The 12690-nt window shown below is 44.4% G+C and overlaps 1 protein-coding gene across 2 annotated transcripts in view; it reads left to right on the forward strand.

Annotated features, from left to right (window-relative positions):
* The window catches only part of CHD1L (chromodomain helicase DNA binding protein 1 like), a 48708-nt gene that overhangs the window by 19467 nt on the left and 16551 nt on the right, over nucleotides 1-12690 (forward strand). For both annotated transcript variants that reach the window (XM_040998305.1, XM_040998304.1), the window contains exons 8-14: nucleotides 228-383; nucleotides 1120-1212; nucleotides 3247-3343; nucleotides 4692-4765; nucleotides 6203-6313; nucleotides 9308-9422; nucleotides 10633-10786. In XM_040998305.1, coding sequence (XP_040854239.1) covers nucleotides 228-383; nucleotides 1120-1212; nucleotides 3247-3343; nucleotides 4692-4765; nucleotides 6203-6313; nucleotides 9308-9422; nucleotides 10633-10786 — 800 coding nt within the window. The remainder of the gene's footprint in view (nucleotides 1-227; nucleotides 384-1119; nucleotides 1213-3246; nucleotides 3344-4691; nucleotides 4766-6202; nucleotides 6314-9307; nucleotides 9423-10632; nucleotides 10787-12690) is intronic.

The following is a 12690-nucleotide window of genomic DNA, read 5'->3' on the forward strand; positions in this document are numbered from 1 at the left end:
AAAAATCTTCAGGCAAAATGAGATTGTTAATAAGAATCAAGCTTTCTGAGTACTCCTGGTTCTTGAGTTAAAAGCTAGTTGTGATTCCAAAAGGATTTAGGAAGAAGAAAAAAAAAAAAAGTGAGAACATTTCCATTCTTGGCCAGAGCACAGACTCAGCCTGTCGTCTAGGAGTGTGGCACCATGTCTCTGCCATCATCCCATTCTTGGGTTTCTTCCTCCCACAGCCAGCGAGCTCCATGAGCTCCTGCAGCCCTTTCTGCTGAGACGAGTGAAGGCTGAGGTGGCCGCGGAGCTGCCCAGGAAGACGGAAGTGGTGCTGTACCACGGCATGTCGGCCCTACAGAAGAAGTACTACAAGGCCATTCTGATGAAGGACCTGGGTAATTAATCTCAGGGGCCTTGTCCAGGTGTGGGGGATGAATCAGGATTTGCTTTGCTAGAATTACACTCAAATTGGCCTAAACAGAATGTATTTTGAATAGCACTCAGAGCGTCCACACTGGGACTGCAGCAGGGTTTCTAAATTGCAACTCAAGGTTGGTATGTGCTGGTTGTGGAATTTCTCTTCTTTCCCTTGCCCTGTATAACTGATTGCCTAAGATAAAGTGCTTTCATGCCTCACACCCTGATAGATAGAAGGGGGTTTCAAAGTGTTTGTAGAAAACTTTCTTAATTTATTTCTTTCCATCATCCCTTGAAGTTCCCTTGTATTAAAGGAGCTGAAAATTTTTGTTATTCAATCCACCCTGGAGCAGTGGAACAATCTTTCTCAATTTGTTGGTTTGTTGTTGTAGTTCTTGACTCCACAGCAAAAGAAGCAAATTCGGGTTTTTTGAAAAATGACTGACTATAGTTCAATGTATAGTTTAGGTTTCCTTCTTAAGAGGATGGGAAAATCTTATTCAAGTGAGCTGTTCTCAATTTTCGGAAATTTGGAAAGTTAGTTTAGGATTAAAGAAAATAGTATTGATCTTATAAGGTTATTTATAAAAATCCTAGGTTTAGTTTTTGGTCTGCTTCTGTAGTCCATCTTATTTTCCCTGCCTGTGTGTGTGTGTGTGTGTGTGTGTGTGCGTGTGTGTGCGCGTGTACATATATTTTTCTTTTGAATTTCAGATGCATTTGAAAATGGTGTGACAAAAAAAGTAAAACTCCAGAACATCTTGTCCCAGCTTCGAAAGTGTGTAGATCACCCTTACTTATTTGATGGTGAGACAGCCCCTTTTTCCTTATGCTATTTTTTGGTAATTTTTTGGGGTGGTCAAAATCATTTCAAAAAGCAAACAGCAACAAAAAAGAGTTACCTTTATTAACTGTATCTGTTTGTTTATTTTTATTTGTGCAGGTTGAATATTCCCAATTTGAAATGCCTGGGCCAGAAAATGTTTCAAATTGTGGCTTCTTGTGGATTTCTGTAGTATTTGTTCAGGCTTTACCCATGAAGCAATAAGCCGCTGAGTCAAAAAGTCACGATGCTCCACAGTGAGACTGAGCACGTGGTGCATTTTGGGTTTCAGGGTTCCGAATCAGAGCTGCTCAGTCTGTACTGGTGTTTATAATATATTGTTCATATTCAGAGTTCTTCAGTTGTCCTCTTAGTATCTCTGACAGGCATGTTTTTGTTCCTCTTCTTGATTTTGCTTTTGAAATCTAAAATCCAGTCATAGATCTTTTTTTTTCCCTCTGTAACCCTGGAATGTTCTTTAGCATGTCTGGTGTGTGTTATCTTTTTTATTTTTCGTGACGTTGACAGTTTTGGAGAATCTAGGCCAGCGATGTTACGGAACGTGCCGTGATGTGGATTTATGACACTCTTTTTTTCATGATTAGATTTCGCATGCCTTGAATCCACTCAGCCTTTCATCGCCAGTGTTCCAGAATCCCTGGTGTTGCCCAGCTGGTGGCTCCCCATTTATGTTATCGTACACCTGGGACAGTGCATCACTTCCTTCTCCGGACATTGCCTTCTCTGGGTTCCCCGGCTAACACTTCCCGCTGCTGCTTCTGCCTTCCCTCTGTTCCTCATTCTGCTCTGCCACGTCCCATTCAGCTGCCACGTATGAGTTTTCATGTGCGGTGTTTTCACTTTTAAGCAGACTGGAGCTTTTTATATTCACTCTGGGACAGGTCCAAGGCTTCTGTGACTATAGAATTCAGGCAGGGTGTTTTCTGCAGTAAGGACTCTTTGCCCAGTAATGCTATGAACTGTTAAAAGATTTTAAAGGGGTCCAGCATTATGGCACAGTGGGTTAAGCCACTGCCTGCAAAGCCAGGGTCCCGTATGAGCACAGGTTTGAGTCCCAGCTGCACCACTTCTAATCTTGCTCCCTGATAATGCACCTGGGAAAGCTGCAGAACGTGGCCTATGTATTTGGGCCCCTGCTGTCCATGTGGGAGACCGGGATGGCTCCTGGCTTTGTTGCTGACCCAGCCCTGACTGTTGTAGCCACTGGGGATTGGAAGATCATCTTGTCTCTCCATCTCTGTTCTCTCTGACTCTGATTTCAAATAAATAAGTAATTAAAAAAATAATTGCCCAGAATTTTATTTTTTTTTTAATGGGAAAGGGAGCAATAGGAAGATGTTATTTTTTAAAAAACTCCAGGATAATTGTCTGCCGTCTGATACTTTTGAGAATCACTACTTTATCCATCTAAGCCATTTTTTTCCTTATTTGAAAGACAGAGTTAGAGACGATGAATATCCTTTGATTCACTCCCCAAATGCCCCTAATGGTGTAAGAGCCAGGAGCTGCATGTGGTCTCCCATGTGAGTGACAGGGACCCAGGAACATGTGCCATCTTTCATTGCCTTAGCAAGTACATTAGCATGGAACTGGATTGGAAGATCATTTTGCCTGGGCAACTGGCACTTGATCCAGTGCTCTTATGGGATACTAGTATTATAGGCACTGACTTGACCCACTGTGTCACCCTGCTGCCCTAAGCATACTTCTTGATTAATTTTGTACAGTGAAAGAATCAGGATTGTAAATATGGATCTCCTTGATCTGCAGTGGCGTCCTAGGTTGGTTGGATGTTCCAAGCTCTGATTTGTGTTAAGCAGCAGTGAGGTTGGTATACAGATGCTTACAGAATATCTCAAAGAGAGATGAGCTGTAGTTCCGTCGTCTGTTAGAAGGTGCTTGGTCTCTCCGTGTAGGATAGCTAGCTTTGACTTCTCTACTCAAGGACTCTGCCTTGACCGGGGCCCCTTACTGGGAATGGGTGCTTTCATTTCCAGGAGTGGAGCCAGAGCCTTTTGAAGTTGGGGACCACCTGATTGAGGCTAGTGGGAAACTTCACCTGCTGGATAAGCTGCTGGCCTTCCTATACTCCAGGTAGGTGATGGGTTCACATTTTCTCCTCCAAACTAGTGACTTGGAGACCTGAACAATGAGGACCTGGGAGTGAGGAACTTGATGAGTTTTTTTTTTTTTTTAATTTTTTTTTTATTGGAAAGGAAGATCTACAGAGAGGACGAGAGACAGAGAGAAAGATCTTCTGTCAGCTGATTCACTCCACAAGTGGCCACAATGGTCAGAGCTGAGCTGATTCAAAGCCAGGAGCCAGGAGCCTCTTCCAGGTCTTCCACGCAGGAGCAGGGCCCCAAGTTGTGCTGTCCATATCCCACTCTGGATACCTGGTGCATGTGAATCAGACCATTACAGCTGCATTGTTTGGTCCCTTAAGGAGAGAGACACCAAGAAAAATTTCTTTTACGATTACCTGTTGGTGCCATGCCTTACATTGGCACACAGCAAAAGCTTGTTTATTTTTCTTGGCTTGTGCATGTGATTGGAACTCAGAAGGATCTTGAGGAACTCATTTCATAGACCCCCTAAAGATTTGTGACTTTTCCAAGGTCACATAGTCAGCACATGGCAGAGATGCAGTTAGAAGAAAGACCCGCAATTTCAAGGACATAGCTCTTTTTCTTCATTTGGGGTGATGGATCCTTGAAGGAGTTCTGCTTAGCTGTTCGTTGTACAGTTGTGGCCAGCTCAGGTTATGTTGATTTTTGTAATGATGGCGGTGCTTTGACAGCCTCTTCTTTGTATGAATTTAAAATATTTGCTGGTAACAAAGAACTCCAGGTTTTAGTTCATCCTTGGCTGAATTCATTTTTCCTCTCGTTTCCCATGAGCTGAGTTGTCAGCTGCCCCTTTGGTTCTCTTAAATAATGCCTTACTGACTTTCAGCCATTGCAGCTCTAGGTGAGAGTGGAGTGATTTTACACCCCCAAGTAGAGATCAACTGTAGAGGCTCTTCACGGACCTGGGTTGTGCCTCTGCATGTGTGCGCGTCTGAATCTGCATTGCACTCTTACTTTGCTGCTGAAATGAAAGCTTAATTCTTTCCTATTATATAAATTGACTTCCTAGAAAGAGACCTCCTGGTTATGTCAACACTTTTCAGACCCCCTGGGGTACTGACATGTGCCTCTGGGGATGTTTGCCGTCTAGTTTGAAAACTGTTTTGAGGGTACACCTGTGCATGGAGGTGCAGTCTTAACATCAAGCATTTAGAGTTTCTGAGAAAATCTGTGGCATGACAGCTATATTTCTACTTCAGTGCTTGCATTTCATTTATTTATAAGCTTGTATTCTTTGCTAAGCTTTGCCTGAAGGGAACTCACCTTAAATACAACTAGAGCTGGCAGTTTTCTCCTTTTGTTTCTCTTGCCAGGGGCCATCGGGTTTTACTTTTCTCCCAGATGACCCAGATGTTGGATATTCTCCAAGACTACTTGGACTACAGAGGTGACACACCCCTTGGCTACTGTATCACCTAAGTATTTTTTTTTTTTTTAGATTTAGTGCTCAGATAGATCCATGAAGAGTAATGGGGGTTGTGAGGATGTTAAAAAGAAAAGCCGTGCAAGGACACGACTCAGTACCAAAAGCAGATGAGAAGTAAGGAGAGTTGCGTGAACATCAGGATTATTGGCACAGTAGAAGTACCTGGGTAGAAATGGGCATGCATGTTCTCACTGCTTCTGTGATTTATAATCTTGGGCAGTGGAGCAGGTGCTGCAGAAATGTTGAGTATTTTTGCAGATATATGGCCAACGGCTAGAACATTCAGTGCTCTATAATGTTTGTCATAATAGTTGACTACCTACTCAGCATTAGTAAGAAAGATCCTGCAGGTCAATCCAGGGTAGAGGTATGATCAGTTAATTCTATATATACAAAAGGAGATGAAGGTTATTACCTAGGAATGTTGCTTAATATGTAATTACATTTATGTGGAGTGATGGGGAAAAGCCGTAAGATTGGCTGACTGTATTTTCTTCTTCAAAAGATTTATTTTATGTATTTGAAAGGGAGAGACAGAAAGAGGGAGACAGAGATCTTCTTGCCATGGATTCATATCCTACATGGCTGTGATGGTCAAGGCTGGGCCAGGCTGAAGCAAGGATCCAGGAACTCCATCAAACTCCCAAATAGGTGGCTGGGGCACAGGCACCTGAACCATCTTCCAATGGCTTCCCAGGCACATGGACAGGGAGCTGAGTTATAAGTGGAACTAGTGGGATTCCAACTGGTGTTCATATTGATAATAGAATGCTTAGTGTCACAAGTGGTGGTTTAGCCACAGTGCCAGCTCCTGTTGGTTGATCATGAGCTCAGTGGTGAAGGAAGTCTCACCTCCAGAAAGTGTAATGTAAAAAGCTCATAGTGAATCCCTTAGACTAGGTTGATGCTCCCTAAGAACTGTAGTGTATCTAATCCACTGAATACTTACAGAAATGCTAGTGGCACACTGAAGAACCCTCAGTTGCATAAACATGACCTAAATATATAACTCCCCTTTCTAACCTGGGTGCGTGGTGACAGGTGGAAAACCCTAAAGGTTCTCTCAGAAGCAGATGCTGGGCAGTAAGGTGGGTTTATTCACTTGCTCCCGAGGTCTTGTTCTATTGCTTACATGAGTCAAAGTTGGTCTCTGCACCACGTGAACCTTCAGGCTCTCCCAGGATAGTCAACACTGAGTGCTAACTCCATAAATGCAGAAGACGTTGCCTGTATATTTAAATCCGAAAGTAGTATGTTATGATGAGTTATTTCATAAAATGATAAATGGTCCCCCCTACATGTAGAATTTTTCCCCTGTATAGAAAAGAATTGGTTTGGGTTTGACTTAATTTTTAGTCCCTGAAAATTTCTCTGTTCCCTCCCACACCTTGTCTGCAGGCTACAGCTATGAGCGTGTGGATGGCTCTGTGCGAGGAGAGGAGAGATACCTGGCCATCAAGAACTTTGGACGGCAGCCCATTTTTACCTTTCTCCTGAGCACCCGAGCAGGTAGGCCCCACAGGCTTCGAGGAAAGTACAGAGTGAGAGAGCGTCTTTACAGCCCAGTTATCGGCGCGTTTTTCTACAATGCTCTGAAAGATCAGGTTATTTACAGAGGAATGTTAAGAAAGGGGAACCGAGGTAAGGATTGCAGTTTATCCAGGCGATGGTGTTCGTCCAGCCTCTCTAAGCTGACATCTCAGAGAAGCAAGGCTAAAACTGGGGGTTATTGCATAGCAATTCCAGTCTGACAATGTACCTGGCAGTGTCCTGACCCATTAGGAAGGCAGTTTCCTTCCTCATCATGCATTAGAAGAGTAAGGTGACGGCCTCTCTGCTCACTTCCTCCTGAGGAACTGTAAAAGCTAAAAAAACCAAATCCAGTTGCTCGGTGTTCTCATGGTGCACAGCATCCCAAGTCAGCACTGACTTCAGGTCTGGCTCCCTGGGACAGCGGCAGAGGTTGACCTAGGTCCTTGAGTCCCTGTTCCCATGTGACAGGCCTGGAGGAAGCTGCTGGCTCCTGACTTGAACCTGGCCCATCCCTGGCCTTTGGGGCCATTTGGGCAGTGAACCAGAAGTTGGAAGATCTGTCTCTCCCTCACTATAACTTTACCTTTCAAATCAATAAATCTTTTAAAAGATAATCTAATTGCTTAGAAACAAAATTGTGAAACTGCCTGCTATTTAGAATTATTTACTAAATATATGACAGAGTAGTTTCATATATTACTAAGTAATTGGCCATCAATTGTTGGGGATGGAATTATCCTTATATCCTGGAGCAAGGAGACCTTAGTTTTGAATTCAGCTAAACACTGATGATATAGATGCAGGATTAAAGAGAGACTAATTTCTTCATAAAAAGTTCAATCTTGTTTAGAAAGCATTTATGAAGTACCTACTAAGCGTAGATGAAAGAAGAATTCTTAAAATAAGAAAGAGGTGTTAGATTTAATCCTTGATTGTAGGAGATTATTTCACCTGCTTATATCTCATTCTCCTCATAAAATCAACTCTTTTAACACACTCCTGCATTTCAGCCACTCCTCAATGTGATATGTGTCATAGGGTGATCTGAAAAGTAGCATGAACAGGACAGACATATCAGGGTTGGGAAAGACTCTCTATTTCTGCCCGATGATTGCATTGTCTTCCTACCCGGAGAACAGCGTTGGTTTGCAGTGTCTAAAATGAAGAGAAGCTTCGTTCATCTCCTGGAGAACTTGGGAATAGATCCTGTACGTTGGCCTTTTCTAAATGCTGTGATATTTGTGATTGTATTTTTTGCTGAAGATCTTGTTTCTTAAAAAAAAAAATTTAATTTATTTGAAACGCTAAAGTTATGAGACAGAGAAAAAGATCTATCTGTAGGTTCACTTTCCACATGTCTGCAATGGCCAGGGCTGGGGCCAGGCCAAAGGCAGGAGTCTGGAACTCCCTCTGCATCTTCCACCTGGGTGGCAGGGGCTCAAGCACTGAGCACCTTGGGTACCGAGGAGCTGGATTGAAAGTGAAGCAGTCACTACTCAAAACTGTCACCAATTTAGGAGGATGACGTGGCAGCTGGTAGCTTATCCTGCTCATCCCGTGTTTTTAGTGTAGTTCTGCGGCATTTTAATTTATTGAACTGGTTGCCCTACAATTTTCTTTTCTTTTTTTTTGTTCTTGTTTTCCATTTTACAATTTTGCAGGCATAGGGCTTCCTTTCCCCTCCACACTCACCCTACAACTTTCGACTGTTCGTGTGTGTGCATCATCACCACCAGGTGGCAGTGATAACTCAAGAATGTGCCTCTGCCCCAAACTAATACCAAGTCTGCTTACTGACCCAAGAAAAGCATAAGATTCATAGAGCACGTTTCTAAATGAAGTAAGTGCCTGGAAGATGTACAGTGGAGTGGATAAAGACACATGGTCAGGAGCTGGAGTAGGAAGGACTGCATCCTGGCCGTTTCAACTTCTGGCTCTGCAGCCTCTCTGTTTTTATTTCAACATCCGTAAAAAGGGAATGATAATGATGATAGTAGTAGAGCCGTCTAGGCAGGTAGGAATATATGTGTCCTTATCGCAGCCTGTGTGATAACCACAGCAGAAAAATGTGGCTTCCACAGTTACAAGGTAGCATCTAGCATCTCTCTGTAATCTGTCATCATTATCTCTGTATTACCTTTACTTCTGTGGTTCGGTCAGAGTGTCTCTGCCTCATCTGTCCTGAGATCCCTCCCGGAGTTAGCAGTCCTTCTCCGGGCAGTGCATCACTCGGGCTTCCTGGAGCACACCTTTTCCGGCTGGCTTGCATATAGCAACAAGCTTCGGGGACCTCGGGCAGAAGGAGTCCGTCTCTTACTTGTTTTCACATTTATCAAAGAGAAACCTGCAATTTACTTTCCAAGTTCTCTTAATTATTCCTGTAAGCTGAGGTACCTCCTCAGCTCTTTTCCTAGAGTGCTGAAGAAAAAAAACTAGAAAATTATTCTTTGGAAGGTTCTTGTCTCACTGTTGGTTGTGTCGTACTGTGACCGATGAGTGTGGCAACCAGTGGAGGAAACGCTATACTTTTCTCCATGTTGGTGGGCGGGGGGGGGGGACCTCCTGCTCTGCGGCCGAGTATCATCACCGCCACTCCTTGACATGACCGGATCCTCCCTATTGCTCAGCAAACACAGGTCCTTCCCCACAGATGTGCTAAGAGACATAGTCTCTTTGTCTCTCTAGTCCAGGTGTCTAAGCCCAAGACTTAACAAGACTGCACAGCACCACCTGACATATCCTCCTTCATTGCCCAGCCTGGTACCCCTCACTCTGTTATTAGCTAGAGTTAAAACTTTGCCAAGCAGTCAGGAGTTCAGGTTGCTCTGTGGTTGAGGGTGGAGGTGTCTCTGAAAGAGGAAGCTAGTTGCTTGACCAACTTGAGTTGCCCGAGCCACTCCAGCCCATGTCGTTGTCTTCTAGCTCCCTGTCTTTGTCCCTCATCATGTTTTCTTTGGTCGTTGCTTTCAGGTGGAGTTGGCATGAACTTAACAGCTGCAGATACCGTTATTTTTGTGGACAGCGATTTTAATCCTCAGAATGATCTGCAGGCAGCTGCCAGAGCACACCGCATTGGGCAGAGCAAGTGAGTGGTTTGAGCATCTCAGCAGTTGCCCATCTCTCCGGCTTGCCTGATGGAAGTTCTGGGCCAAAAGAGGAAAGAGCCCAGCTCTGGTGACAGCCTCAGACTGCAAGTTAGAGACCACCAGGTCCAGCACTGCTGGTAACTCCCAGTGTGGGTGCATCACATGATTAGTCCAGATTTACTTTACTTAAAAAGGGAACACCAGGGCAAGGCATTTTAATGTAGTAATTACAACTGGACTGTGATTATGGTTGGGTTGCCTGCAGCTCATACTGGAGTGCCTGGGTTCGAGTCCTGGCTCTGCTCTCTATCAGCTTCCTGTTAATGCACACCTTTGGAGCAACCATGATGGTTCGGTCAGGAAGGACCTGGTTGAGCCACAACCCGAGTTTCATTCTGGCTAAGCCCCAGCCATTACAGGGATTTGGGGAGTGAACCAGTGTATGGAGTATTTGCTTGCTTTCTCTCTCTCTCTCTCTGCCTCTCAAATAAGTAAATAATTTTTTATAAAAGGCAAATTTGTCTTATGAAAGGATTTGAAGGAACCTTTAGAAATTTTTTAACATCCTTCTTGTTTTAGGGTCTAACTAAAAAAAAAATGGGAGTGTAGAGTTTTGGAGCAACAGTTAAAAGACAGGTGTAACCTTTGACTCGAGGTGATTTTTAAGATTTATTTATTTTTATTGGAAGGCAGATTTGCAGAGAGAAGGAGAGACAGAAAGATCTTTCATCCACTGGTTAACTCCCCAGGTGGCTGCAATAGCTGGAGCTGAGCCAATCTGAAGCCAGGAGCATCCTCCGGTTCTGCCATGCAGGTGTAGGGTCCCAAGGCTTTGGCCCATCCTCTGTTGCCTCCCTGGCCACAGGGAGGGAGCTGGAAGGGACGTAGAACATCTGGAACACGAATTGGTGCCCACATGGGATCCCAGCACGTGCAAGGCAAGGGCTTCAGCCACTAGGCCACTGTGCTGTGCCCCCAAGGAGAATTTGTATCTGAGTTTTTCTTGGCCTAAGTACCTCAGTATGGCCACTTCACTGCCCTTCTTTTGACAATTCTGAAACAGTTCACGGGAATTTGAAGCCATTCGTCTAAGAAGCACTTTTAGTTGTCCAGTGATTGTGGTATTTGATTGCTTTTTCTAGGCATTTTTGCTTTACATGCTTTTTTTCCCCAGTTGTATGGACTCACAACACTCCTTTGATCTCACAGGTCTGTCAAAGTGATTCGGCTGATTGGCCGAGACACCGTGGAAGAGATAGTCTACAGGAAGGCGGCCTCCAAACTGCAACTCACCAACATGATCATAGAAGGAGGCCATCTCACACTGGGAGCCCAGAAACCTTCTGCAGAGGGTGACCTTCAGGTAGAGGACAGCACCCTCATGTTATACTCGGCCATACTCTGTGGTTGGTACTCTACATGGATGGGGCTCCATCTAAAAAGAACCAGCAGTGATCACTCATCCTAGCTGGCCTAACTCTGATCTGACATGCTTTCAGTGACTGGGGGATCCTGTTGGAGCTAAGAATGCGTGTGATACACAAAGGCAATGGACTATATAAGATGAAAAAGAATGTGCCTCATTGATTAGCTGTGTGGTTGTAAGCAAATGTCTTTTTTTTTTTTAAAGATTTATTTTTATTATTTTTTTATTGGAAAGGTGGATATACAGAGAGGAGAGACAGAGAGGAAGATCTTCCGTCCAATGATTCACTCCCCAAGTGAGCACAACGGCCGATACTATGCCAATCCGAAGCCAGGAGCCTCTTCTGGGTCTCCCACGTGGGTGCAGGGTCCCAAAGCTTTGGGCCGTCCTCGACTGCTTTCCCAGGCCACAGGCAGGGAGCTGGAAGGGAAGCAGGGCTGCCGGGATTAGAACCGGCGCCCATATGGGATCCTGGGTGTGCAAGGCAAGGACCTTAACCACTTGGGCCACCGCGGCGGGCCCTGTAAGCAAATGTCTTAACCACTGGGATCTACTCTGTATTTACTATTCCAAAAATGAGGAATACCTCTGGTTACCCCAATGGACTGTTAAAAGTTAGATTAAAAAAAAAAAAAAACAGAATTAATCAACAGTGATTAATTCTGTATCTTCATCTCAATCCCAGACCCTTTGATTGGTAACTCATATTACTTTCATATTCAGAGGAAGGTGAAGAAGATCAGGAATTTGAAATTATGCCACAGGAGAAATGGATGAAAGTGCTGGACTTAACTGGCTTGAGGAGGAGGATTTTGGACGGGTGTCAACCGCTGACTTGGACGCTCTTGGAGTTGTGTTTCAGACAAAGGTGCAGAGTAATTCCATAGCAGCCTGGAGTCATGTTACAGTGTGTCCCAGGTCCTTGACCTGGCTGCAAGGATGAGGTCTGGATGGGGAAAGGCTAACCTGCAGGGTGCTAGAGAGGTGGCGTAGTATCAGTGTCTGATCTGGCAGCAGTAATGGAAAGGTGTGGTGTAAGAAGCATCACCACAGAAGAAATAACAGGAGTTGGCTACTGCTCACAAGTGAACAGCTAGGGAGATGAGAAATTAGAACGTAGTGTAAGGTCTTAAACCTGGACTGGGGGCAAAGAAAAATAATTTTTTGTAGAAGTGTGCAGGAGAAATCAAACCTTAAAAAGACTTACCAAAAATATAATGAGCAAATAAGGAAAACAAATTACACAATACTAGAGCTTTTCAGTTAGTCTGAACTGTTTTTTTTCCCCCTGTAGTAACATCCACAAAGGCCAGCTCATATCTGGACTGTGTCATTCCTGTTAAGAAGTCAGTAACTTACAGGAAAGGCTCCAAGTTTGGTTTGTCTGGGGACTTCATGTAGAAGGAGTGATTTTGGGTTTTAGGAAGTAAAATGTATTCTTTCCTCTTTTTCCTTTTGTTGCCGACTGTGATGTCCTGTGCGTAATTGCCTCTGCGTAATTTGATTCTACACTACCTAAGAAGCAGTTACAGATGTTAGAGGAAACCATGAGAGATGGTACACCGTGGAGACTTTAAACATAGTTCAAAGAACCTGGAGAGAGATGAGTTCACCTCTGGGTGTGCTAAGGGGGATGTGAATGACAGCTCTGGAAAGCCCACCACACTCTCTGGTGTTAGCAGACAGAGTGCTATCGATGGACGGGTCCCCCAGCAGAGGGACCTCAGGGGGTTCAGTCTGGGTACTCCTGCGATGCAGATGCCTGGGAACTTCCTTGTGAAATGTCTGGTGGCAGCTTATGCTGTGGAGCCAAAGACCTGTCTGCCCGAAGGGGGCTCAGC

Source organism: Ochotona curzoniae, unplaced genomic scaffold, assembly GCF_017591425.1.
Source record: "Ochotona curzoniae isolate NIBS_2020 unplaced genomic scaffold, NIBS_Ocur_1.0 scaffold_1037, whole genome shotgun sequence".
NCBI classification, from domain to species: domain Eukaryota; kingdom Metazoa; phylum Chordata; class Mammalia; order Lagomorpha; family Ochotonidae; genus Ochotona; species Ochotona curzoniae.